The sequence below is a fragment of the Guyanagaster necrorhizus genome, assembly GCF_019112545.1.
Source record: "Guyanagaster necrorhizus MCA 3950 unplaced genomic scaffold BT62scaffold_8, whole genome shotgun sequence".
Lineage (NCBI taxonomy): Eukaryota > Fungi > Basidiomycota > Agaricomycetes > Agaricales > Physalacriaceae > Guyanagaster > Guyanagaster necrorhizus.
This window is the reverse complement of record NW_025064887.1, coordinates 796,653-821,900: the sequence shown is the minus strand read 5'-3', so window position 1 is coordinate 821,900 and position 25,248 is coordinate 796,653. Positions and strand designations below refer to the sequence as shown.

The 25,248-nt window shown below is 49.4% G+C and overlaps 8 protein-coding genes across 8 annotated transcripts; 4 read left to right on the top strand and 4 right to left on the bottom strand.

Moving 5' to 3' along the window:
• The first annotated feature begins 333 nt into the window (after positions 1 to 333).
• Positions 334 to 938, top strand: BT62DRAFT_930230 (uncharacterized protein). The gene is made up of 2 exons (XM_043185885.1): positions 334 to 416; positions 492 to 938. Exon 2 carries the CDS (start codon positions 511 to 513, stop codon positions 703 to 705), a length of 195 nt encoding a protein of 64 aa, XP_043041642.1. The 5' UTR covers positions 334 to 416; positions 492 to 510; the 3' UTR covers positions 706 to 938.
• A 139-nt stretch (positions 939 to 1,077) lies between these two features.
• BT62DRAFT_930228 (MFS general substrate transporter) lies at positions 1,078 to 3,586 on the top strand. Its single transcript, XM_043185884.1, has 10 exons — positions 1,078 to 1,364; positions 1,424 to 1,696; positions 1,750 to 1,805; positions 1,860 to 1,904; positions 1,958 to 2,030; positions 2,089 to 2,559; positions 2,611 to 2,732; positions 2,788 to 2,834; positions 2,902 to 3,147; positions 3,207 to 3,586. Exons 2-10 carry the CDS (start codon positions 1,483 to 1,485, stop codon positions 3,277 to 3,279), a joined length of 1,347 nt encoding a protein of 448 aa, XP_043041641.1. The 5' UTR covers positions 1,078 to 1,364; positions 1,424 to 1,482; the 3' UTR covers positions 3,280 to 3,586.
• A 1,269-nt stretch (positions 3,587 to 4,855) lies between these two features.
• On the bottom strand, positions 4,856 to 7,444 carry BT62DRAFT_755643 (WD40 repeat-like protein). Its single transcript, XM_043182159.1, has 8 exons — positions 6,493 to 7,444; positions 6,311 to 6,434; positions 6,222 to 6,259; positions 5,816 to 6,170; positions 5,682 to 5,766; positions 5,559 to 5,634; positions 5,133 to 5,510; positions 4,856 to 5,082 (listed from the first exon to the last, which is right to left on the bottom strand). The coding sequence occupies exons 1-8, from the start codon at positions 7,033 to 7,035 to the stop codon at positions 4,909 to 4,911; spliced, it is 1,773 nt and encodes a 590-aa protein (XP_043041640.1). The 5' UTR covers positions 7,036 to 7,444; the 3' UTR covers positions 4,856 to 4,908.
• Positions 7,024 to 8,677, top strand: BT62DRAFT_947089 (thiamine diphosphate-binding protein). The gene is made up of 4 exons (XM_043188008.1): positions 7,024 to 7,444; positions 7,492 to 7,570; positions 7,627 to 8,429; positions 8,485 to 8,677. The coding sequence occupies exons 1-4, from the start codon at positions 7,161 to 7,163 to the stop codon at positions 8,570 to 8,572; spliced, it is 1,254 nt and encodes a 417-aa protein (XP_043041639.1). The 5' UTR covers positions 7,024 to 7,160; the 3' UTR covers positions 8,573 to 8,677.
• A 1,597-nt stretch (positions 8,678 to 10,274) lies between these two features.
• BT62DRAFT_891058 (uncharacterized protein) lies at positions 10,275 to 11,229 on the bottom strand (the record flags this gene model as incomplete). The annotated part of the gene is made up of 2 exons (XM_043183050.1): positions 10,275 to 10,946; positions 11,014 to 11,229. 2 exons carry the CDS (start codon positions 11,227 to 11,229, stop codon positions 10,275 to 10,277), a joined length of 888 nt encoding a protein of 295 aa, XP_043041638.1.
• A 509-nt stretch (positions 11,230 to 11,738) lies between these two features.
• Positions 11,739 to 12,731, bottom strand: BT62DRAFT_966001 (alpha/beta-hydrolase; the record flags this gene model as incomplete). Its single annotated transcript, XM_043188801.1, has 3 exons — positions 11,739 to 12,291; positions 12,341 to 12,533; positions 12,586 to 12,731. The coding sequence occupies 3 exons, from the start codon at positions 12,729 to 12,731 to the stop codon at positions 11,917 to 11,919; spliced, it is 714 nt and encodes a 237-aa protein (XP_043041637.1). The 3' UTR covers positions 11,739 to 11,916.
• A 7-nt stretch (positions 12,732 to 12,738) lies between these two features.
• On the bottom strand, positions 12,739 to 15,151 carry BT62DRAFT_965999 (catalase; the record flags this gene model as incomplete). Its single annotated transcript, XM_043188800.1, has 10 exons — positions 12,739 to 13,127; positions 13,182 to 13,219; positions 13,276 to 13,401; positions 13,467 to 13,833; positions 13,889 to 14,038; positions 14,088 to 14,201; positions 14,260 to 14,439; positions 14,487 to 14,816; positions 14,868 to 14,926; positions 14,983 to 15,151. 10 exons carry the CDS (start codon positions 15,149 to 15,151, stop codon positions 12,960 to 12,962), a joined length of 1,701 nt encoding a protein of 566 aa, XP_043041636.1. The 3' UTR covers positions 12,739 to 12,959.
• Positions 15,152 to 18,492: 3,341 nt separating this feature from the next.
• BT62DRAFT_890730 (ketoacyl-synt-domain-containing protein) lies at positions 18,493 to 25,248 on the top strand (the record flags this gene model as incomplete). Its single annotated transcript, XM_043183033.1, has 8 exons — positions 18,493 to 19,146; positions 19,196 to 19,843; positions 19,904 to 20,228; positions 20,284 to 20,468; positions 20,521 to 21,752; positions 21,800 to 24,639; positions 24,690 to 25,135; positions 25,189 to 25,248. The coding sequence occupies 8 exons, from the start codon at positions 18,493 to 18,495 to the stop codon at positions 25,246 to 25,248; spliced, it is 6,390 nt and encodes a 2,129-aa protein (XP_043041635.1).

Genomic DNA, 25,248 nt, shown 5'->3' with positions numbered 1-25,248 from the left:
AATGCACAAGCTGCCAGAAGGCAGAACGACACGATTTGAGAAAGTCGCCATGAGAGAACCATGGAAGAGTACAGACAAAACGGCGAACTTGACCCTTGTCGGTAAATCCAATAGTGGCTGTTCACCTGCGTGCTGCGCTATTCGCATTTCGATAAGCTCCAGCCCCCTGACTTCCATCGGGTGTTATCCTTGTGCAGGGGCCATGCTACTCTTCTCCGTATCATTCCAATTTTTTAGTATGTCACCCCGAAGAGGACAGAAGAATTAGAGGTCGGATCACTGGCAGGGGTGTGCAATCACTTGAGTATATCCCCTGACGGCGGCTGCCAGCTTCGACAAGGCACGTTGCAAGGCGGAGAAATTCGGAAGAACTGTTGTAGCTTGGTAGCAACTTACAAAAAAACTCTCGCTAGTAGGTAAGCCCTCCATGGACGTAACTTGCAAGGCGATAGCAGCCATCAGGGTAACCTGAAAAAATATCGAAATCCTAGCTGCTCCGACAAAATTCTCATGGTTGACCCTGCGATCCTCATCACACGCCGCGAGACTCTCGTCGTAGATCCAACCAGGGTTCTCCTGATAGTTCAAAGGCTGCGTACTACTCTGGTAGTTCGGATGAGTGCCTTGGGAAAAGAACGTTCCCCAGCCGTCACGTTGGAAGTTGGCTGCGTGGAAAAGAGGGCAGTTGAGGGGAACTGGTTATAGTTGGGTCCGAGATCGTAGCGCGCAGCGTCCGGGTAAGCGAAGAGGCGGGTCTGCAGAGGGTTCGATGTAGGGGACCATGTTTGAAGGAGAGAAGGAGGGTTTTGAACGGAAATTAGTCTCTGAACTTGAGGCGACTTGAACAAAGAGGCTTACTCGCTCAATCTCGGCGAAGTAGTTTTCCGGATTCCTGTTTAGAGTAAAGCTTTTGAAGCCAAACTTTGGTGAGGTCAAGGATGTTATACGATGCGGAAGTAGTTATAGATTCATCAAGATAGTTCTTTATCGGCATTCTGATTCTAAAATACTTGACACCGAAATCTGTCTGAGCCTGAAATTGGCTGATATCTACCGCATAGACGAGCTGCATTTGCCTACAACTTGCGTGTCGAGTTCTATTGAGGCAGGAGGACGTCAGCAGAACATATGACACCATTCTCTTCATGGAGAGGCTTGTCGAGAGGGTCATCTGGCCAAGAACCTGGGGGTACAGCTGTATCGCCAGTGCTACGCCACAGCGCTCGCTCTAATTCCAGCTCCTTGTCATAGCACTCGTTCTCAAATACACCAACTGCTTGGCTGCAGCACGAAGGCCACGTGCGACCTGCCGTCCATAGTCATTTACGCAATAATCTCATAATAATCTGCATCCAAATTGCAAGGTGACGTGTCATCGTCTGAATGGTTGGAGTTTTATTGGAATATCTCCATCATCTAACAGACCTAGCTATACTACAAAAAGGACGACAGCATCTCGAGTTTCTTTCCCAATGAGCGACAATGGCCACTTCTGCTACCTCAGTACATGACGTTGCACAGACCCGAAGTATTGAGCTGAGGGAAATCCATCCTGCGAGCCCAAACTTAGACTCCTCGGCATCAAAGCCGGATGCGGTCTCAGAAACCGTGATTGATACGCCTGCAGAAAGCAGGCAGAAGCGTAACAAGGGTCGACTGCATTATGCTACCCTCTGCTGGTTCATGTTTCTGGCAGGTAGGGAGCGATTTTTTCCCCTTGTGAATTGAACGTAATAATGCACGATTTAGGTTGGAACGATGGTACCGCGGGACCACTCATTCCAAGGATGCAGACCGTCTATCATGTAAGTATCCCACTTTTCTAAAAGCTATACACAAAAAATTCAATTTTGGCAAAGGCTAACTATACGATTGTTTCGTTGATTTTCGTCTGCGCCTGCTTCGTGAGTCCCCTCAGCATTTGAAAGGTGGGATCCATAAATCATGCCCGTTTCAGGGCTTCCTTTCCGGTGCATTCGCAAACATAGTTTTGACTCCAAAACTTGGTTTTGGAAAATTGATGATCCTTGGTACGCTCTTGCCAAAAAGCAAGCTCGATACATTGAATTGATTGTACGTTCCTCGAAGGTTCCCTGTGCCAGGTAACCGCGTACTCTCTGCAGGCTCCTGGACTCCCCTTCCCTGTATTCGTCATTGCCTATATGATCAACGGGGTTGGCTTGGCTTTCCAGGATGCACAGGCAAACGGGTACGTTGCCTGCTACAAACGTAATCCTGAAACAAAAATGGCACTCTTTCACGCTGTTTATGGAGCCGGTGCGCTATGCTCGCCCCTCGTCGCGACCCGATTCGCCTACATCCCCCACTGGTCCTTCCACTACCTTACTTCACTTGGGCTCGCACTACTCAACACCGTCTTCCTCTTCCTCGTCTTTAAGCTGCGGACTCAAGACGAGTGTCTAGCAGAGATTGGCGAGTCTGCTGGCGAGAGCGGATCCAGCCAACACAGTGCCCTTCGCCAGGTCTTAACGTTGAGGAACGTCCATCTTTTGGCACTGTTCATCTTGGTTTATGTAGGGGTTGAATTCACTCTCGGAGGTATGCTTTGACCACGTTCAATGTGTCCTTAGCTGAAACAGGAAAAACAAGGTTGGATCGTTACATATGTCATTGAGATGCGCGGTGGTGGAGAGACGGCCGGGTACATTTCGTCAGGTTTCTTCGGAGGCCTGACCGTTGGTCGTCTCGCCTTATTATGGGTCAATAAATTGGTATGTCTAATATTATGTCAGAGGTCTTATTACTCACAATCTCCACTTATCATAGGTTGGTGAACGACGCGTCCTCTTCTTCTATGCTCTCCTCGCAATTGGGTACGTAACGTCTTTTTGACTTCTGCTGTCTTGGTCCTATTAAAGTTTCTTGTCTGTCTGTTACTAGCCTTGAAGTGATCGTATGGCGTGTTCCTTCTCTGGTAGGAAACGGGGTAGCTGTCTCTCTTGTTGGTGTCCTCCTCGGGCCCATGTACCCAATCGTCATGAACCACTCGAGTCGCATCCTTCCGCCATGGCTCCTCACAGGGTGCATTGGCTGGATTGCTGGATTCGGACAGGCAGGCACCGCCCTCTTCCCCTTCATCACAGGTGCTATGGCGAGTTCAGTGGGCATCTCAAGTCTGCAACCATTGTAAGTGGTAGTAGCCTTCCCCAGATGCTGCATGAGCTGACACTTCCGACTTGCCGCAGACTAGTTGCCATGATGAGCTTCATGATAATCCTGTGGGCGATAGTACCCGGCGAAAAACCCAAACTGCAATAAAGTAATCAATCCATGAAAGACACATGCTATTCTTCAAGCGGCCTCTCGCAGCGATTGTGGTAAGGATGTGGGCAGATGGGCGTCGGTTGTGGTCGTAGAATCTCTTATTCCGCTTACGGACAACGACACGACGTCTAGAGGCCTGAACGTGGTTAATCAAGGAGGATATAAAAACTTGTGGAGGCATACATGATAGCTGCGTTGAGTGAGGTCTGTCAAAGCAGGCTTTAATGTCATTGAAATACAAGATGTGCATGGATATCTTCTGCGCGAATTCTTGTGCCCTACGAGTAACTAATGTGCGAATGGATATGGCGGTAGTTTTAAGAACTGAATTCAACTCCAACTAGAGGTGATATTGAGGAAATCCTTCAAAGCTCGGCATTCTCCGTCTCCGTCTTTTCCAACCACCATGCCAGACTTTTGCTCGGATTTGCTGTCGATGGATGCGATTTATCGAATCACCTTCTCTCTTCGATACGAATACTTGAATCTGCATGAATCAATCCCTTTTCTTCGCGTCTTCTTCAGTCGCTATAGCTTCGGTAATCGATATGATGCCGGTCTTCAAGTTGCTCTCTTGCTCGTAGCTTGCATCCTGCTTTGTGTCGCGGCGTGTTCTCCGTCAAAGAGAGCATTTAAGCCCAAGGACAACGTTCGCCTTCGAGCTCTCTCGACCGTCGTCGTTCCAACGCGTAACCACTGCTCACAGTCACTCAGATACACTGTCGATTGGAAGCACCAGCGAATGGAACTCTCTCTGTCTTCCCTAATCGAAATGATCAAGACTGAAGTCGTCGAACTGCGCAATCCTAGGGAAGACTTGTCGGACATGTTTCTTGAACGCTTGAAGGTGCACGGATGGAGGATTGCACTGGACGTTGAACCGGAATGGTCGACCAAGACGATGGCGTGGCTTTTGAAGGGACACTTTCTCTGTTCAGTGGTAGGCATCATCAATTCTGGTTTGGTTGAGTATGCTAATAGGCTACAGGAGTCGAAAGGTGACTAGTCTCCGGCTATATGCGCTCGTTTTGACTTGAACTTGGAAACGAAGCTCCTCTGCTCTCGTTATCCGACAATCCCTCAACGCTCCTTCTCGACGTAATCCCTCGCTCTCGAATTGAAGCATCAATCACTTCGTTCATCAAGTCTCTCACCGCCGGAAGCGTGGCGACAATCGAGTTTACGACCATCTCGCCGCAGATAGCTTGGATGAGCAAGGAATTCATTCTATGCTCCTTTCCCTTGCGTGCTTCCACGCCGCTCCTCGTGTCTCTCACTGGTATCCTCTCTATTTGCGCACCAGCTAGAATCAAGTCTGTTGTCAATATCTCAGAGCGATATTCAAAGATGCTCGGCAGCTCGTCAGAGAGATTAGTAGAAGACAGAGCCAAGAGGATCGCGTTCATAGGGCAGTATGGTTTGGAAATGTGGAGAGAGCGAAGATTCCTCATGTGCTGGGAAGCAGCTTTGTTGGATGCGGAGTATGTTACGCGGTGGATGGTCGAGCTGCAGCAATAAAAGTTCATCTTGTATCCCCTTGCTCTATCCATCATGAGGCACATAAGATTCCTTTCAACAATTTCCAACCAACATAGAAATAAGTTAGCATTGGTACACTGGATCTTAAGCTTGATCCACATCGATAGATATTGTACGTGTGCGGTGAGGCTTTAAATGCCGTGGTCGCAGTGCAAGTGGCCGGATCCAAAGCTTGACGTGACCAATTTTCGTTGCCGTCATTAAGGATCTCGGAAGAAATGCCACGTCTGCCAATAGCTCCCCTTCGACGTGCTTCACCTAGCAGTGAACGTCAGGACAAGGATAATGCCAGAAACAGACCCACAAACCAATACAGGCTGTACGACAGCGATCTCATTCCGTGACGGGGCGGGATGGTAACGGGGATAGGGTTTATCCTCAGTAGTAGGCGAGGGTAGATACAACGCGGATCTATCGCGTTTAAAAGCAAGCGAAATAGTAGATGACATTGATACCCGCTGATGATGGGTTGCCTGGAATTTAGGCCGGTGGAGGGCGCCACTCGAAAAATCCCACAAGATGAGTTTGTTGTCTTCGCCCACACTGCCGAACCGGTATGTCCGTCCGTCACAACGCAGCTCGTCGAAGGCAACAGCGGTTACAAATGACGAATGACCTTGACATCGCGCGATTACACGTTGTTCCCAAGGTGAGAATATTGTTAACAGGTCATCTTGACCCCCCGTCTGCTGTAGAATGAGATCCCGACTGTTCGAACTAAACTCAACACTTACCAAAATGAACTTGCCGTCTGGAGACCATGCAACGCATGTTAGCGCACCAAAATATGACGCATAACAGTCAACTAGTCTGACAAGAATGATTCCTCGTCGATTCATCAAATATTTCTGACTTACTGTTCAGCCAATGCGTCGATTACCCTCAAACACCCATCTTCTGAGATGGCACCCACGTACTTGACGTCAGGAGAGAAAGTAAAGTCTACGTGGAATGATCAGAGGAAATTTTGAATAGAAAATCGACGACATACCCACGACGCTCTTTTTGGATATCTTCCAATGGCTCACAGGGTTCTTGACTGCCTTCTCCCTCTCCCTCTCGTTTTTCAACCCGGCTCCCCCGGTCACTGGATGCCAGGGTGGGATGGTCACAAAGATGTTATCCATAGGATCCCAATCTTTCTGAGAAGTGCTATCGTCCGACGAAGGGAGTGACCCCGATCCCGAGGAACCGCTCTGGGCTATAGGCTCTTGGGGCTTGAAAGTCCCATCGTCCCGTTCCCTGTCGTAAACGACAATTGTGCCATCTGCATGTGATGCGAGGAATAACGTAGATGAAGATGGTACCCATCGGACGGCGGTACAAGGGGAGTTTGATATACAACCCTGTGAAATGAAGGTAAATGCATCGAAAGACCCTGATTCGACCAAAAATACCTGTTTATTAAGACGAGAATATCTGGACGAAATGGGATCTAGGTAATGGTAATTAATATACAGCTGACAGAGACGTATGGATAATTCACCCAACCATATGAGGTCCCCGGTGCTAAAGCCAATAATCACGTCGAGACACTCGGGAGAAGCTGTCAAAGTGTTCACATCATGACAAGTGGGAAAGGCGGAGAACGTTACTCTCGCCAGTGGTTCCTAGAGAAATATAACGTTAATGAAATGCAGGACAGATAAATGGCAGGCAGCCACACACCTTGCTCTTGGATCCAGTCTCCACCCACAGAAAGCTCTTTCCGGTATTATAGAAGAGAAATACCGTGTCGCCCTGCTTTGCCTGTAGCGCTTTGGGAACCTCTGCACGGGTAATAAATGTCGAGGAGGTAGTCCGGACATTATGCTTTGGCCTCCCAACGTGCTTCTTCTTTGCTGGGCCAGAGTGGGAGAACAGGGCATGGTGTTCGTGAGGTATCGTCGAGCTCACTGACAAGTCGGCGCCTCCCGGTGGAGGCGATCCATCGTCGTCCCCAGTGTCGCTACTCGATTGGCTATGACCGTCCTCTCGGCCCTTGTTCTTCACGTTCCTCATGTCCCTGTCCTTGTTCCCAACACTGAGTAGCTGAGCAAATCCGGGCCCATTGCCATTATGCTTGGCAGGAGGATAACGGACGACAATGGTAGATACGCGCGTGGGAAAAGGAGAAGACGGGGTATTAACATGAGTGAGGAAGAAAGGCTTGTGTTCCTCGATGATGGAATATACACCCTCGGGAGCGACGAAGGTCGATTCGCTCTCCATCGACAACGACAATGACGAGAAGCTGGAGGACACGGTAGTCTCCGGCCAAAGTCGATCAAATACTAATTGCTATCACGCCTGATGACGATACCGGATCTTCTTCATTCTCGCCCTCGTCATCTCTCATGCTTACCAACTCCAGGGTCAATGCCTTAGCTCGCTGTGTATTGCAACATAGACAATTCTGTCGCCGTTACTCTACTGAAGCTGCAGTGGAACCCCCTCCTGCTGGCGGGCATCTACCTTCAATAGCCACATCCTCGCTGCTCCGGCCTACGCGAGATTTAGCAATTCGTACCCCTGGGCTCATGTGGACCGACGAAGATGATTCTGGACCTTTGCAGAACATCATCGGTGGCAGAGAAACGCGCAAAATGAATTTATACCAGGCTGTCCGGGACGCGATGAGGTACGAGAGTCTTGTTCTGTAGAGAGCCTCTACTGACCGGCATGCAGTGTAGCCATGTCAAAGGACGACCACGCCGTCGTATTCGGTGAAGACGTCGCTTTCGGTGGTGTGTTCAGGTGCACAATGGTAAGTTACTTGCGACAGCGCTAGATCTCCTTACCCATTTCCATTGAGGTCTTCAGGGTCTAGCAGAGGAATTTGGTCGTGAACGAGTCTTCAATACCCCCTTGACCGAACAAGGCATCGTCGGCTTCGGTATAGGCATGGCGCTGATGGGGCACACCGCCATCGCAGAGATCCAGTTTGCGGACTACATTTACCCTGCATTTGACCAGCTTGTGAACGAGGCAGCCAAGATCCGCTATCGTTCTGGTGGGTCGTATAATGTAGGTGGGCTCACTGTCCGTGTACCTACTATGGCCGTTGGCCATGGGGGACTCTACCATTCTCAGTCTCCCGAAGGCTTCTTTATGGGTGCTGCTGGCCTCAAACTCATCATCCCTCGCTCTCCCATCCAAGCCAAAGGTCTTCTTCTCAGTGCTATCCGCGACCCTAATCCTGTCATTTTCATGGAGCCTAAGATCCTCTATCGTTCTGCCATCGAGCAAGTGCCTACGGATGACTTCACGCTTCCCGTTGGACGCGCTGAAACGGTTATTCCCGGTTCCGATTTGACATTGTTGACATGGGGTACGCCAGTGTATCACTGCGAGGCCGCCATTCATATGCTTGCATCGCCAACGCCAGAGATGGAGAAGCATGTTCCTGTCGCACTGCGGAAAGCTCAGGTGGAGCTCATTGATCTGCGGACAATACTCCCCTGGGACGTTGAGACAGTGGTTGAGAGCGTGAATCGTACAGGGAGGTTGATAGTTGTGCATGAAGCCGGGATGACGGGAGGTGTAGGTGCTGAAATCTGTGCGCAAGTACAGCAACGATGCTTCTTAAAGCTCGACGCGCCCATCAAACGAGTAACAGGATGGGAGTGAGTAACATCCTCTGATCTTTCATTTCAAGTGCTCATGTCGTTACACGAACAGCACTCCTGTGGCACTTCAGTACGAGAAGTTTCATATCCCTGATGCGCTCCGGGTTTTCGATGCCATCGTGGAAACTCTTTCTTATTAGCTATGTATCACTCATTCCCTGCTTCAACAAGTGTAAGAACATTCATAATCATTCTGTAAACGTAACTGTATCAATGACTTGAATAACATGATGACCATGATTCCCAAACGGCTTACCTTCAGTCTTCATCAAGACAGTTCGGATTCGGATTTTATATCATTTTATCTTGCGTTCTTCACATTTCAGAGCTGATACGTTCTTCCTAGATGAATATTTTCCTGATGATGCTTCCTAAAGATAATTTATCCAGGCAATGATTAGAATGTGATTACTTGTAGATAAAAACTGTTGTGTTCTCGAAACAGAATTATGCTTGTAGGCTTGGAATTGTACCGTAGACGGTTTCCATCGATAAAGGATGAGTATCTTACTTCCTATGGTGCCCAAAAGCGTCATATCCTCTTCTAGGACTGCCAAAAGTCACCTCCATCGTAACGAGTCCTCCTGAAATTGGCCCAGGTCTAGCTAACCCCCCCAAGATCCGTCATCGACATCATAAAGATAATGACAGCGATGATTTATGCCCACCGTGAAGAATAGACGGTCGTTAGGGAATCATAAATAACTTGTTCGTAGGGGTACCGCAAAAATGTCTCAAGAACGATAGCCGTGGTTAATGGGCTGTGGATCATTAAAATAGCCAAGACTCGGAGATCAGGTACTCCGTTAGTGTGGAAGAAGACGTGTCAGTAAACACCTTCTGTACTTTGCGATCCTTGGAGCCAAATATTTTGCGATTGGTGTGTGTCGATGCCTGCCAGCTTCGGTCGAGATGCCCCATATAATCGCCGAAAGATTTCATTGGGTCGCAGAGGTAAAAATTTAAAATGAATTAGTACGTTTTGGCCTTGTGAAGCAAGAATGGCCTACAAAACACCTTCAAGCCAGGTTTGAGCAGAACCGTTACTCGAGGTTGATCGCAACGTCGGACGTGTCTCAGGCCCGGACTATCCAGTGTTCCCCCGTTCCCACTGAGAGTCCGAGATGCGGTCTTTCACAGTGGCTCATACTGAGCGTTATTCATCAAGGCCGACTCGGACTCGGAGTACTGAGCGAGATTTTTTTGGAGCTGGTACTGGGTTGGTGTGGGGGCTAATAGATGCTATTTCCGAGAAGACATGATCAACTACCAGAAGCCATCCGAAGTTCAGAAGAACCAATGCCGGCGGGGGGCTTTCGTGGGCTATATTTTGAAGGTTGGCGTGCACACTATAGCTAGAACATCCAAGCAACTTGTCAACCCATCAAGGCGGCAATTACCGGACATTGGTACCTTGGGTCTCAGATTCAAACTACAATTTATCTCGCTCTACGCAACTTCGATACTTCCAATGCATACATTGGCGGGTACCGTACTTTGTGACATGTACTGATTGAATCCTCCGCTCCATGTGCGCGAATGATATGGGTGAACTCCCGTGCTCAAGGGACCACTACACAGCTACAACACAAAATGTACACAAAAACTATCGAGCGAAGTAATCAACTGCCACTGGCAGAATGGGAAGGATAAGAAATACCAAGTGGGTAACAATTTCAACAAATGGTGGGTATGTACGAGTACAACCGCTTCGATACCAGCAAGAGAGGTTGTGCGCTGGGAATGAGTAGCAAGTTTGAAACAATCGGAAAAGGCAACTTAATCTGAAGAGACAAGGTACGTACTTCAAGTTGGATTAAGGATAAATAAATATGATGGAACCTAGAAATTGGACCAAGAGATGATCTCTTCTCTAGAAGAGAACGCTGGACCCTCCATCTGTACGGTTATTCCAAGGCTGGTGCTTCGGACGGGTCGCTCAGCTCTCAGGCCTTTGACGGGCTTTAGGAAGCACCACGCTGGGACAACACCAAGCTCCACGTTAGGCTCCGCTTGAGCACTCGGTGATTTGAAAAGAGATTTAGCGTTGTTGAAATTCGACGTGCTCTCTCTCCCAACGACACACCAACCGTCATCGAACGACTGGACGACTGTGAGACGCTCACCGAGAGTAGTAACGAGCTCGTCGGGGAGAATGGGGTTGAACAGCTGGCGAACTTTACGATTCGTACCGGTGGTGGGGGATGAATCGACTGAAGAGCTGGAAGATATAACCGAAAAGCGGCTGACTGTGCTAGCAGTGCTCATGAAGGAATTTCGGATCATTGATGAACGGTTTAATTGGACAATAGAGCCGCGGGGATTGGGGGCTGCAGCTGTCAAAGCAAACGCAAAGGGCTTAGGGGAGAAAGGACGCGGGAAATTTCCCGACTGTCGGTGGAATTCAAGGATATCTTGAGGGGTCTCCTGCACTGGAGCAGGACGGTTGGGTATCAACACTTTATCTGGTAGGATCACAGAACGAGTGAGCTGCTCGCGAGAGAACGTAGAACCCTGGATGGCTTGTAGGTTTCTAATCGGGAATAAGCATAATTTCAATAAAAGCGAAGGAATCGGAGACGAACTCGGGAAGGGGGGCCTTTTCGGTGTGGACGTTGCCGTCTCTGACGAGTCCTTTGACAGATAAGAACGCGGCACCAAGATTTCCTTCCCTCTTTGCTTGGGCCCATCGCCGATATCTTCTAATGGCAAGCCAGAGTGCCACACCGAGCAGTAGAACACCCACTAGAACAAATCCAGCAATGTAAATTGGGCGAAGGGAAGACGAACTCGACATCGCCTCAGAGTTTTCATCTCGAATGACGATTGCTGGCATGATAAAAGAGATTTCGACGTCGGCGTCGGATTGGGTGGAAAGAGCGACGAATAATGAGTGGACGGACTGAAGCCGACTGGAGGTGCACGACCTGAATAAAATAAAATAAAAACCCTTCGAGAGTCCTGGAGAACACAGAGACGGTCAAAAGGAAAAGGTCGTGACGTTCAGGAAAGAAGAACAAAAGAGAACTGATGGTATACGAATGGAGTTGGTCGTAACGACGTCGCTTCGCGACTGATCGAGTTGGCTCGGGTTTGTCCGCAACGTCGCCGTCGCTGCCGGTAGTTATAACGACACACTCAGTTCACGTTTTGTGCGGGAATATACATATATCTGTGCATTCTGGAAATGTAGAATATCACAACGATATAGGTTTTGCTCAATTATGAAACAGAAAGTGAACCCCACTGCTCCAATTCGTTCAAAGTACTGAAAGTCGGGTTTTCAAATGATGCAATCATCGGTATCTCAGTTATCAGTCTAGCCCTGATCATTTGATGCACAACAAATAATCAAAACCAGCTCCAGCTTTGCATTTCGTTACCTATGCCAGTGCTACGGAAGAAAAAGATCTCGGACAATTCAAAGTGGATAATAAAAGAATGCACTTGTGAATTGTGGCAGTGGTGCCGCCTTACAGATCTGTCATCCTTGCAACCATCGTTCCACCGCAGCAGCAAGTACCTGTTCGTCCTGGCCTCTCCAAAAATGTGAGGCACCATCGACGCGAACAATCTCTAATCGCTGGGCATCGGTTCCAGCTAACCTTCGCAATTCCTCGGTCCAACGCTCGTACTTTGAGACGCCGGTAAAGTCATCTTGATCCCCGAATACGACGAGTACATGAGCGTCTGGACTGGAGAGGAGATTCCTCAAGGCTGTATCGTATGTGTTCGAATGGAAAGCTGTCAGCCACCCTCTTGGCCCGAGTGGATAAGATAAAAGAATGTGAGAGACTTTTATTGACTTTGAGGGTAGTGTCGAATGCAGGGATGCGATGAGCGAGCCATGAGAGTAGCCCTGTGGTGAATTTCAACTCTTAAGAAACGCAGATGAGACTCATGCATACCACAATGACGAGAGATCTAATGTTCCCCAGAGTTCCAAGCGCCCATTGTACGAGCGCCCGGAGATCTTCTCCCTCGCTCAGACCGGTCAATGAAGGCCAGCCTGAAGACTTGCCGACTCCTCGAGAGTTGTACCGCAGAAGATAGTAATGAGACTTGTGCGCTTCAAAGATGTCCATCAGTAAGGATACCACTCTTCCTAAGGAAGTCAGTCCAACCTTTGTTTTTGATATGAAAAGAAACATACGGGTCTTGCATACGGCCTCCCAACCATGACCATGGATGGAGGAATATCGCCAGATTGCTTCCACCATCGCCGTGATTCCGGTCGGCATCTGACGGAGATGTCAGTTCCGCCTCAAGACTTATCCCAGTTGACAAGTCGATGTGCATTCTGAACGGCTTAATGGCGGTAGCAGCGTATATTGAGTGGCTGGCTAGAAAGAGCTACAAAACTATAACATTGTCCGAGAAGCCCTAAAGGGAGAACGCCGAAACCCGGCCCTACCGGTCCGGGTGGAATACTAGTCATACATAACGTCTTACTTACTGTCTCTGACAATCCAAATGCCCCTACTTATAACGCAAAGCATGTTTTAAAAGTCCCAAAAGGCGTCTCCGTCAATCCCTGTAATAGTCGTCATATGATATCTCCTGGAGGGTAGAGTTCCCCTCTATTGCCGTTATGTTAACAGAATACCCAATATAGGTTCTGAATTTTACTGCTTCGGAAATGTTCATGACTACCATAGGGTCCACGGGAGGAAGGCCAAGGGCAGCGGCGACGCTCTACACAAGACCAAATGATGAGTGCATCAAATTCTTCGCGACAAAGACACTCACATCTCCAAAAGTCTTGTTCACGGCTGTGAAAATAGAAACTAGCGGAGCGTCAACGTCAAGATGATGGGAAAGATAGTGGAAATAGCACACGAACGTTGTCTGTTCGCTATCGTGACGTTGTTAATGTTGACCATGTGCGAAGCGAGGTTCCCAACAGCAGCAGCGCGTTGGGTATCGTTCCAGATGTAGGCCCAAAGGCCCCGTGGCTGCTCCAAATCGACTATTAACAGAAACGAGAAGACATGAGGCCACTTCGAAGGAGATACCAGATAACGAAACACTTACGTTCGGTGAATTGACTGAGATCACGGTACGCCGCGCCAATGAAATTCTCGTGATTTCGTCTCCGTTCATAATCGCAGGCACCTCCTCCCGAGCAGCCTTCTCCATAGATCCACCCGGGGTTTTCCTGGTACGTCAAGGGCTCTATGCTGCTTTGGTAATTAGGTCGGCTGCCTTGGTTGAAGATCGTTCCCCGTCCATCTCGCTGAAAGTTTGCCGGATAAAAAAGCGGACAGTTGATCGGGAGCTGGTTGAAGTTCGGACCAAGGCGATGTCGTGCTGTGTCTGGATACGAAAACAAACGTGCCTGAAGGACCGGGTCTGCAGACGGTTCAATGTATGGGATCATATTCGACGGTGCAAAGGAAAGCTGGGAATAGTCAGAACCCGAACGGCCATACTGCGGAGAAAATGGAGCATAGTACCTGTTCGATCTCTGCGAAGTAGTTCTCGGGATTTTGATTGAGAACTAGCTTTCCGATTTCCTGGAGAGGATATATGTTCTGCGGCCAAACCTTGGTCAGATCGAGGATGTTGTAACGGAATCCCTCGGCCTGTTCGGGAGTCATGGTTTGCTGAGAAGATTTGAATGAGGCCAGGAAAGGTATAGAATAGAGTTCTTACAATGTATACAGTATATGTGGGATAGTCACCAGCTTCAATTGCCTCGAAGAGTGCCTGAGTACCGTAATCAGGATTAGTCCCGGCTAACGTCACCGCAGTAACTCTGTCGAGGGTCTACAAATGAATGTAAGTTTCGAAAGGCGAAATCTCTTATCTGGTGCACTGCTTTCACCTTAAATCCGGTGTCCCTGAGGACTGTTGTCTTTACATAGTAGAAAGTACCATCCGACTTTGTCCACTTATAGGTATGGCCCGAATATCCATGCATATTGTGGAAGCCATCCGGAGTTCCACGGTCAGAAAACAAATACATGACCTGGTTAAGAGATTCGGGGTTTAGAGACAGGTAATCCTGATCTTGTGTCAAAACAGGAGCAATGTTGGAACGAAACAGCGCACCCAAAACATATCAGCATCTTTCAGATGTGTTTGAGGATTCCGTTTCTGTGTGTGAATGAAATGAGGGAACTTGGCGCCATCCCTGATGAAGAAGACCGGTGTATCATTGAATACCCAATCCCAATTGCCTTCGTCAGTCCGGATCTTGGTGGAAAAACCACGGGGATCGCGCGCAGTGTCTGCACTGCCGAGTTCACCGCCGACAGTGGAGAACCTTACTGTGACGTTGGCTCGCGTTCCGGGGGTTGACAGAAACTTGCTCGACGTAATGTTGCTCATGTCCTGCGTTACCTCGAAGTACCCGTGCGCACCGGCACCCTTAGCGTGAACCTAGTACCGGGTCAAAATTACTGAAATACAATGTTATACAGGTGAACTCACGACACGCTCTGGAATGCGTTCGCGGGCAAAATGTGCGAGCAGATCGATGGAGGCGAAATCTGGCGACAAGTATTTGGTAGGCTTAGGGAGACGCAACGATGATCAGGGTACTTACCTTGCAGTAACAGAGGACCAGTGGGCCCTGCCCGCGACCATGCATACGGCTGGGCTATGGGAGCGCCATTAGAAGCGGCAAAGGTCGTGCTCGTGTCGGAGACGGCTGCACGGGCAAGGAGCGGGAAGATCGCGCTGAGGAGAGACAGGCTGCTAGTAGGACCACGCATCTCGTGCAGAGGCGAGAGTGAGGGTTGGAGAAAAGGGCCATGGCCTTTATAAGAGCCTGTGCAATTGGCAAGTCACAACCCCTGCTTACTACGGCTTTCGTTGCCGGCTTCCGTAATCGCATCCAAGGGCATCAAGGAAGCGGGAGAAGCAGTCGTAGATATTGCGTATCGGCTAAGAATACTATGATGAACCTTCCGTTGTCCAATTCTTTGACATTCGGCGATCTCGGAATGCCAATCCACGTGGCATATCAAACGTCGCCACACATCACGTGTTCGTACCAAGCCTCCAAGCGGACTGCGCAAAGGAGCGGGCGTCCACCAATGAGATGTTTGGGATTTCAAAAGCCAGTGGTGCAAACCAATGATCCTGTATGTTCGGCAGAAAAATAGCTCTTACCACGCCACATGTCGTGTCATTCTGTTCCCCCCCTCTCCCCTTCCTTTTGTCAGGCCAACATAATTTCCTTAACACGGCTCCGGGTTTCTGGGCCCATGTGGTTGGAGCATAGTTGTGGTGAAGGATGCTTAAATGGTGTGAGAGGAGCGTTTACTCGCGGGATCGAAGCTGTTTACCCTGCGTCCTATTTTGCCGATCAGAACGACGAAGCTGACCCTTAGATTGAAAGATGAGAAGTTCAGGACGACACTGAAGCTTCTGTAATCATCTCCTGATCAAAGCTAGAGGTACAATCATACCACTGAGTTCACAATTAAACGTACAACAGGGAAGTTACTTTGGAAGGAAGAAAATACATTTTCTTGGGGCAGTTGCAGATCATACCACGAGCAGGTAACTTTATGGCGTACCGTGCAAAGCCCTGATTAGCACACATGGATACATCTAATTCAATTATCAAAAAAAAAAAGACTCAAAGGCTAGCCGTCGGCAAAGGTGGCACGACGGCATCTACCAAGAGATACTTAGTTTTGAATATTTTTCCCATAACGCGGCAACGGCGACTCGCTCTAGAGGAGGGCTAGAAAGATGGGTATCCAATGCAGCGAGTTGCCTATACAGTTCAAGAAGTAACAGGTATTTTCAAGGTCGCTACGACCTGATAGGCACATATGGGATATATTGTTGGCAATAGGAATCTTTTCAATATCTCGGTGCTTGCTATATATCGCTGGTGGGATATGTTTAGCGCAGAGTAGCATCTTGAAAACAACTGAATTAGGCTTCGATAATCATCTAGATCGTTGTTGCTGTCTCCTTAGCCCCTAGATAGATTCCCGCTGCCTGCCATTCTGATATCTTTGGTGCGACGATCATGTATTCCTCCTGCGATCGCGGACTGCCAAGAATACCGCCTTGCGAGCCGCCAACGGTTTTCGAGGATCTCATTGTGTAAAAATAGGTGGTTTTTGCGATTTGTCAACGTTCAATGGCAGTGTGCGTGCTGTTAGGTTGGGAGAATGCAGAGAACCCGAGATTGTTGCGGTCCCGCAGTGGAAGACAAATAACTATATGTATTGCATGATGACAACGACTCTTTCGCATGAGGCGCGACCCTACGTACTCGATTGAGTAAAAGAAACGTTTGAACCATGCTGTGTGAAAAGTGCGATGCTCACCTAGATCCCGAAGCACTTGACATGGCAAAATGCCGCTGATACGAATTATCATGGCGCTTACCGCGTACAGCTTGGAGGTAATGATGATAAAAGAAGTACTGTATGATCTGCGAGTACGAGCACACTTCTCTCGGGAAGGCCGGAGATCAGCCTCCAGTCTAGGCCTTAAGCAATCGTGCCTTTTTTTTTAGAAAAAAAGGTCGGCTTTCCTTTCATGCGCCGTCGGAAGGTGGCATTCCGTCCGTATACTTTCGTACACGTTTATTTATTTCTGCTCAATCAGATCGCCGACATTAGAGAGCAGGGGGGATTAGACACTCAAAAAATATTCTTGGCTCTGGCCCATAAGGCAAGATCAACTTGGAGTCCATTGGGAGGCTTATTGATTGTTTCGATCAAAGCCGGTGAGCGAGGTGGGGCGTTAAAGTGTTTAACTTGGTAGAAAGCTCACTTGGATAGATTGTCTCATTTGTCGGAAAACCTCTGAGGATAAATCGGCGGTACAACGTATAGAGTCCAGAAACCTTGTCACCCTTTCTATGACGCCAAGACGATAAAGTCCCTTGTTGGAGGAACGGCTTTTGAATTTCGAATGCGCATGAAGAACGGACAGTTACCTCCTTACTCATCGGCATCTTGCAGCATGATAAACTTTTGGCGCAAGAGTCTGACTACCGTTGAAATCGAAGCAAGTGTACTGATAGCAGTGTGTGGCATCTACAAGAGTAGGACAAAACCTGACTAGACCAGGTCCTTGTACACACACCAGGGAGCCAGAAGTGCTTCAGTCAGTTCAGTGTAACAATCGACGCCAAGGTATTGCGTCAGTCGTGGTCAATTCCGACTCTGATGAAAGCCCGTTTGATGAAACGACTAGTTCGCTTACCCACAAGGGACGAAAAGGACATCGCAGTGGGTATACCAATCCAGGGTTCAAGGCTGTGACGAATCAAAACATCATATCCACCCCCGCATTCGCGCGCCAATATACATGCGACTACAGGGCCGGGGTAGCACTGCAGTCGTACGAGTCGATTGCCAAGGGCGGGTAATGCTGGTATCAGGTATTAAATGACATCAAACTTGGAGTATTTTCAGTGTTGGTATCGCAAAATTTACCACCGGCATGCATAGCCTGTCAGAAGAATCGACGGGTCGGGCTCTCTGGTAGAGGCATTGCTTGATGATGAAGGATCGACAGATGCACGGAAAAGGCAACACTAATTTTGACAGGGCGTGGGAATTTACAGAGAAGACGCGTTCTCTCGAGTCTCAACGACGACCTTCATGAAAATTACACATTTTGCCTCTGCCGAGCGCGTTTTTTGTCTCTATGACATCTCCAGTACGTTTCAAATGCGTTGTTCACGGATGAGTACTTATATGCATCTAGGTACGGTCGGAGATTTTTGTGGGGTTCGAATTCCGACGCACAGAGCCGCGCAAAATCTGAAGGAAGGGACCCATTCTGGCACGATAATTCCCTAGTTTAATCGCTGAAGGCCAAGGATTGTTGTCTACATATCTCGCAGGCGACAGACGGAGGAAGAGGTACGGACATTTTCAGCAAGACGGATCAGGGCGAGGTTACACTGATATAGCCCCACTCTGATGGCTGTCTATGTGTAAACATCCCAACTCGGTGATTCGAGCCTTCATTCGGACTTGCATGCATCCCCTCGCCTCGTTTCCTTTTTTAAATCTTCAGCTAATAAAGAGCTTATGTCCTCGCTTCTGGAACCTTTACTATTGCGCCCTTAGACATGGCCTCCACCACCTTTTCTATTGACGTTCCTGTCTTTGGTGGCCAAGGCACTGCAGCTGCCAACTCGCCCCAGGTCCGCCAGCAGGCACTCGTCGACGCTTCTTCTCCTTCAGGCTCTCTTCTCCTTGCTGCATGCCATGCAGCATTCCAGGCAGAATTGAAGTCGCTCTCTTCCACAGAGTTCTCCCAAGTCGACATTGACCTCTCAGACTTCCTCACCAAAGAGTCCATCCTTGCATTACCCTCCGAACGGTATATCCATAATGCAGTCATTTCTGGGACCACCCTCTTCCTCCTACAGACCCTGCGCTACCTGGCGTACATCGACGCATTAGTTACTTCCAACGGGTCTCTCACCCCGTTCAGTGACGTTTTGAAATCCAACTCTGTACACGGTGTCGGCATTCTCGGATTTTCATCAGGCATATTGCCCGCGGCTGTTGTCGCTACCTCGTTTTCCAGCGTCTCTTTCCTCTCTAGAGCCGTGGAGGCATATCGTCTGGCTATATGGATTGGTGTTCGCGCGCAGATTTTCCGCGCCACGACACTTTCAGGCTCGCTGCCTGAAGCCGTCCACTCTTCTCCTTGGAGTCTTGTATTCCTAGGATTGAACAAACAAGATGCAGAGGTTGCTATTTCAGACTTCTCAAAGGTCAGATCCTTCGCGCCGTTTTTCATTTCCATTACTGATCATTTGCCAGACTATTGCTGAACCATCCCCTCTTTACGTCACAGCAACGATGGATGCTAATTCTGTTACCATATCAGGTCGCCCTGATACACTCTCTACGTTTTCTGAGCATGTTACAGCACACTCGTCAGCAGCTAGTATCGTTGTACATAAGACAACGCTCGACACCTTGTACCATGCGCCACTTCATGTGGCGGGGGCCCGGGAGGAGATCCTCGCCGACGTCGTTCGGAGGGGCATTCAATTCCCGCAAATGACGGATATCCATGTTCCCTTCCGCTCTACGTTCACCGGCAAGGCGTTGAAGAAGGATGTGATTGGGTCACTTGTTGAGCTCGTTGTGGATATGGTTCTTTCCCAACCTGTCAACTGGGACTTGGTGACTTTAGGTGTTCTCAAGGACCTTCCCAATGATGCGTCTGTGCACCTGCTTAACGTCGGGCCTGGAACAGGTCTCTGTCGCGGTCTTGAAAGGGCCTTACGCAAAGAGCGCGTAAAACTGCTCGACCTTACGACATTGGACGCGAAGGGCCTCTATCAATCGAAAGGAAAGCAGGAAGCTATCGCTATCGTCGGGATGGCCGTCAATATGCCGGGAGCTCCCAACGTCTCTAAGCTCTGGGAAGTGTTGGAGCAAGGTATTAACACGATCAGTGAGGTACTTAAACTTTGTTTCCATTTTATTCGTTACTTGCTTACATCTGGATGATTCCTTAAGATTCCTGAGAACCGCTTCAAAGTTTCCGATTACAATGAAGCTAAGAACCCGAAACGGCAAATGAAGGCACACACCGGTAACTTCATCGAAGGTGCCAATGAATTCGATAACCGCTTCTTCAAGATCAGTCCTAGGGAGGCAAAGAGCATGGATCCTCAGCAGCGGGTTCTCCTTCACACCACTTACGAGGCCCTAGAAGATGCCGGCTATGTTCCAAATGCGACTCCCTCATTCAATCCGGACACCTTCGGATGCTACATCGGTGTAGCTACCCACGATTATTTGCAAAATCTACGTGACGATATTGACGTATACTATAGCACCGGTAAGCTCTCACACGTTCTCACTTTCTGCGGCCTCTTTTGCTTATGCATGACTAGGCACTTTGAAAGCGTTCTTGAGCGGACGCCTGTCATATTCAATGCAGCTCAGCGGTCCCTCTATCGTTGTAGATACCGCATGCTCATCATCCGGTGTCGCCGTATATCAAGGAGCGCGCGCTCTCATGAATGGTGACTGTAATGCTGCGATCGTTGGCGGTGTCAATGTGATCGCCAGTCCAGACGTCAGTCATTTCATCTTAGTTCTATACTCTGACTCACATTCCGTCTTTCTAGATGTTCTTGGGACTCGACCGCGGTCATTTCCTGAGTCCGACTGGACAGTGCAAAGCATTCGATGCATCTGCCGATGGATATTCCCGAAGTGAAGGTTGTGGAATATTCGTCTTGAAGCGTCTTTCTGACGCTATTGCCGAGAACGACAACATTTGGGGTGTCATCCGAGGCGTCGAGGTCAACCAGAGTGGTTTGGCTCACTCGATTACCCATCCTCACGCTCCCACCCAGATTGCTCTCTTCAAACGGCTGTTAGAGAACACAGGCATTGACGCAAGCCGAATCAATCTTGTCGAAGCTCATGGAACTGGAACTCAAGCTGGAGATCCGAATGAACTTGAGAGTATCCGTGGTATATTTGCTCAAAAGCGCGGTCCCAAGAATCCTTTGCATATCACGTCAGTGAAGGCAAACATTGGGCATTTGGAGGCGGCTTCTGGCGCCGCAGGGCTCGCGAAAATACTTCTCATGATGGCGCACCGCACCATTCCCCGTCTCATCTCCCTTCATGATCTCAACCCGCGCATTGCCCCTTTAGATGCGGACAACACGATCATCGACAGAGTCCATACCACTTGGGACCCTTCTCATGACGGTCAGACGAGGATGGCGCTCTTGAATAACTTTGGTGCTGCTGGTTCGAACACTGCTACCTTAGTGGAAGAGTTCGTTCGTCCTTCGCTTGTTCAAACTGAAGTTATTCCTCTTGTTTTCGGTCTGTCTGCAAAGACGGACACTGCCCTGGAGCAACTCCGGACGAAATATATCAGGTGGCTCCAGAGTTCAGAGAGCGCCGACGTGCGGCTAGCGGATATTGCGTACACGTCTACTAGTCGTCGTCAGCTCTATGAGCATCGTACGGCGGTGGCTGCCTCTACTAAGGACGAACTTATTGAGAAATTGCAGAAAGCAAAGTTTGTCCAGTCTCCCAGCCAAGAAGGAAAAGTCGTTTTCGTGTTCTCTGGGCAAGGTGCTCAGTACCTGGAGATGGGGCGTGGCCTTTATGCATCATCCCCGATCTTTAAATCTCACATCGATGAATGTCATTCATTCCTTACCGCATCTGGGTTCTGTGGTGTATTGCCTATCATTGCTCCTGGACCCAACGGCACGGGTCTAACGGAGACCCAGGAATTTGAAGCATATCAAGCGGCCATTTTCGCATTGGAGTATGCTCTTGCCAAATTGTGGATGTCATGGGGCGTGAAACCGATAGCTGTGGTTGGCCACAGGTATGTTGTATTCCATCTGAATGTTTGACGATGCTAATGCCGTACAGTCTGGGAGAATATGCAGCGCTCGTCATTGCCAATGTCCTATCGTTGCGGGGTGCCCTTACCATCATTGCTCATCGTGTGCGTCTTATGGTGACGAAATGTGTCGTCTCGTCAACCAGCATGATTGCCGTCAACCTGGCGCAATCGTTGCTTCAGGACATTTTGAAAACGGTCACTTTCGATAAGTTGAGCATTGCCTGTTTCAACAGTCCGGTTGATTGTGTCGTGTCCGGTCCATTGGAGCAGCTGCGCGCATTGAAAGAGCACTTGGATACAGTGGTCCATTGCAAGAATGTTCTTCTTACCGTTCCGTTCGGGTTTCACAGCATTGCGATGGCGCCTATCCTTGAAGAACTCGATGCCGTCGCCCTGAACGTGACTCTCAGAGCTCCAACGATCCCTATCATCTCCAATGTGCATGGCGATGTTGTGCACCCTGGCGACGCGTCCATCTTCGACTCCCAGTATTTCTCCAGACATTGCGCCGAGCCAGTCCAATTTGATCGTGGTATTCACGCGTTGACGGCTCTACCCGAGTGCTCCAAAATTGACGCGTGGTTGGAAATTGGTCCCCACACCACATGCCTCCCAATGATCAAAGCGATCACCGCACCTCTTGGCGCGCCTCTACTTCTCGGTTCCATCCGGAAGCAGCAGGATCCTTGGGCAACACTCACGACAACTTTGGCTCAGCTCTACCAGACGAACGTGTCCGTGTCGTGGCGAGAGACGTTCTCTCATGTACCAGATGTGGCGTGCATCAGTCTCCCCTCGTATCCCTTTGCGCCGTCAAAGTTTTGGGTCACTTTCAAGGAAGAAACGGCTGTCGAGAAGGTTTCTCGAATGGAGGTTCCCGCGAAGCGGACTATTTCCAATTCTGCCCTCTTGCATGAATGGGTCCAGGAACCGTCTCCGGCAAACGCGTTTACTTCCATTTTCGAGACGCCTATCAGTCAACTGGCTGGCTCGATTACGGGACATCGGGTTGCAGGCATAGCTTTGTGTCCTGCCTCCGTGTATCTGGAACAGTTATTTGCTGGGATCGATTTGTCTCGTGCTCATTTGGGCTCTCAGTCTAATGACAAGCGCGCGATCCTCCGGGGTATCAAGTTCGTGCACGGTTTGGTATATGACGAGGCCGTCGCGCGCATTGTTGTGACGGTGATCACTTTGACCGGAGACTCGGGCTCTTTCAGCGTCAGTTCGCGAGTAGAAGGTTCGAACGAGCAGACTTCGCATGCCTATGGAGAGTTCCGTCTCCAGTCTGAGACTGCCACTCTCAGTAAATTCTCTCGTGCCCTTCCCACCATCAACCGCCACATCGCTGCGGTCACGAAGCCCGGATCGCAACAGGAAACTTTCTCGACGAGGACTGTGTACGATGGATTGTTCCAACGTGTTGTCGACTATTCCAAGGAATACCATACCATGCAATCCCTAACGATCGACGCTAGTCATATGGAAGGATGCGCGCAAGTCCGCCTTCCTCGTGATCACGACAAAGGACCATACGTCGTGCACCCGGTGTTCATGGATACTTTACTTCATGTTGCAGGTTTCGTGGCGAATATGCAGGGTGAACGGAATGATGCATTCATCTGCACTGAAGTCGACTCTGTCAAGGTCATTCCCCAATTCGTCGATACGAATGCAGAGTATGTTGTGTACTGCAGCAACGTGTGGGTGGAGAATGAGGGTGCTATTCTTGCGGAGGCATGGGCGTGCCAGAAAGGAGAGCCTTCTCGGGTTGTGGCCTGTATGAAAGGTATGCAGTTCCGTCGGCTTAAACTCGACGCGTTTTCGCGTCTCCTTGCCAGCGCTGCAGGAAACCCTATCCAATCGTCTGTGCCCAAACCTTCTCTTAAGCCTGCCGCCCCTGCAGCTACTCGTCGTCCTTCTGGACGCCACCACCGTTCTTCCGAACCAGATGCACTCAATATTGAATCCACGGTGTTGACAATCGTGGCTGAGACCTGCGATGTCAGCTCTTCCTCCGTTTCAACTACCACGGATCTCGAGGCTATTGGTGTCGACTCCCTTATGTCCATAGAGATCTTCGCGCGACTCCAACAATCCTTCTCGGAGTACAATCTTTCTGCTAATTCTCTGACATCTTGTCGAACAACGGGGGACATTATTCGTGAAGTCACGGCTAACCGACCATCGCATGCCACGAGTATCCCGTCGTCTCCGACTATTCGTGCCGCGACCAGTGTCCCTTCTTCACCAGCGACGCTCTTTTCGGACGATCAGCTCCCAGAGCCGACCCAGTTATCCGTCGATGATGAGCCCGATATTAAGAGTGTCCTTGCCACGGTTTTGGACATTAGTGTCGACGATATCAAGGACGACACTGATTTCGAACAACTCGGTTTGGATTCGCTTACCTCGATCGAAGCACTTCATTCGCTGAAAAGTGAACTGGGACTAGACCTTCCGAGCGACTTCTTCACGACGTGCAATACGGTTCGTGCCGTTCAAGCCCACCTGCAGCGTTATCGTCAGGCAGCGAAGAAGGTAGTGGCGAGTATTTCTGCATCGAAGAAACTGGAAGGTGACAATGCCAGTGCGTCGTCTCACCTTGTCAAAAGTCTACGCCTCGAATCCCTCCCTTCCTCTATCCAAAACCGTCCCGGTACCGACGCCCTTCCTCTTTTCTTAATCCATGATGGTAGCGGCTTAGTCAACTATTACTCTCGCCTTCAACCGTTGGCTCGGTCAATCTACGGGATTCACAATCCCCACTTTATTTCATCCCAGCCTTGGGAGAATGTGGTCGAAATGTCGCAGGCATACGCCAAGGTCATCTCTCAGGTTTCGAAGGGACCATTCCTGCTCGGAGGTAAGCCTCATTACTCTTTGCCTTGGTCATAATCTTATTTTTCTCCGCAGGGTGGTCGTTCGGTGGTGTCGCCGCGTATGAAACTGCTCTCCAACTCCAGAAACAAGGCATCGTCGTCAAGGGCATCCTTCTCATTGACTCTCCCAATCCCATCAACCACGTCCCTCTTTCGAAATCGCTGATCGACGCCGCAGTGCAACTCGATTCTCGGAGCAGCGCGTCTGAAGTTGGCCAGCTTGTCAAAAAGCAATTCGCTATGAACGCTGCGATGCTTAAGGATTACGACCCTCGTTCGACGGATGGAGTATGTCCTCCTCTTGTCCTCCTTCGATCCAGTGAGGGCTTCAATCCCGAGGGCGTTGCTGACGTTCCGAGATGGCTTTCTGATCGAAGTGAAGCAAAGAATGCCACAGCGGGTTGGGACACGCTGACTCCTTCTCCCGTGAAGGTGTTCGATATACCTGGGAACCACTTCCAACCGTTTAACACCGCTAACGTGAGAGAATTCTTGGACTGTCGTCGTCGTTTGTACTAATACTTTGTCGGCAGATTGCTTCTGTTTCGTCTAAAATGGCTGATGCTTGTCGATATCTGGAGGGTGGTGTATAA

Excerpts from the sequence above, each read along its gene's own strand:
- BT62DRAFT_930230 (XM_043185885.1), top strand. The coding sequence starts at position 511 with ATGGTTGACCCTGCGATCCTCATCACACGCCGCGAGACTCTCGTCGTA.
- BT62DRAFT_930228 (XM_043185884.1), top strand. The coding sequence starts at position 1,483 with ATGGCCACTTCTGCTACCTCAGTACATGACGTTGCACAGACCCGAAGT. Across the intron at positions 2,031-2,088 it reads TGGAAAATTGATGATCCTTG|GTTCCCTGTGCCAGGTAACC; the intron begins GTACGCTCTTGC and ends CGTTCCTCGAAG. Across the intron at positions 2,560-2,610 it reads GGTTGAATTCACTCTCGGAG|GTTGGATCGTTACATATGTC; the intron begins GTATGCTTTGAC and ends AGGAAAAACAAG.
- BT62DRAFT_755643 (XM_043182159.1), bottom strand. The coding sequence starts at position 7,035 with ATGGAGAGCGAATCGACCTTCGTCGCTCCCGAGGGTGTATATTCCATC. Across the intron at positions 6,171-6,221 it reads ATTCTCGTCTTAATAAACAG|GGTTGTATATCAAACTCCCC; the intron begins GTATTTTTGGTC and ends TTCATTTCACAG. Across the intron at positions 5,635-5,681 it reads ATCGACGCATTGGCTGAACA|ACTAGTTGACTGTTATGCGT; the intron begins GTAAGTCAGAAA and ends CATTCTTGTCAG.
- BT62DRAFT_947089 (XM_043188008.1), top strand. The coding sequence starts at position 7,161 with ATGCTTACCAACTCCAGGGTCAATGCCTTAGCTCGCTGTGTATTGCAA. Across the intron at positions 7,445-7,491 it reads GCTGTCCGGGACGCGATGAG|TGTAGCCATGTCAAAGGACG; the intron begins GTACGAGAGTCT and ends ACCGGCATGCAG. Across the intron at positions 8,430-8,484 it reads AAACGAGTAACAGGATGGGA|CACTCCTGTGGCACTTCAGT; the intron begins GTGAGTAACATC and ends TTACACGAACAG.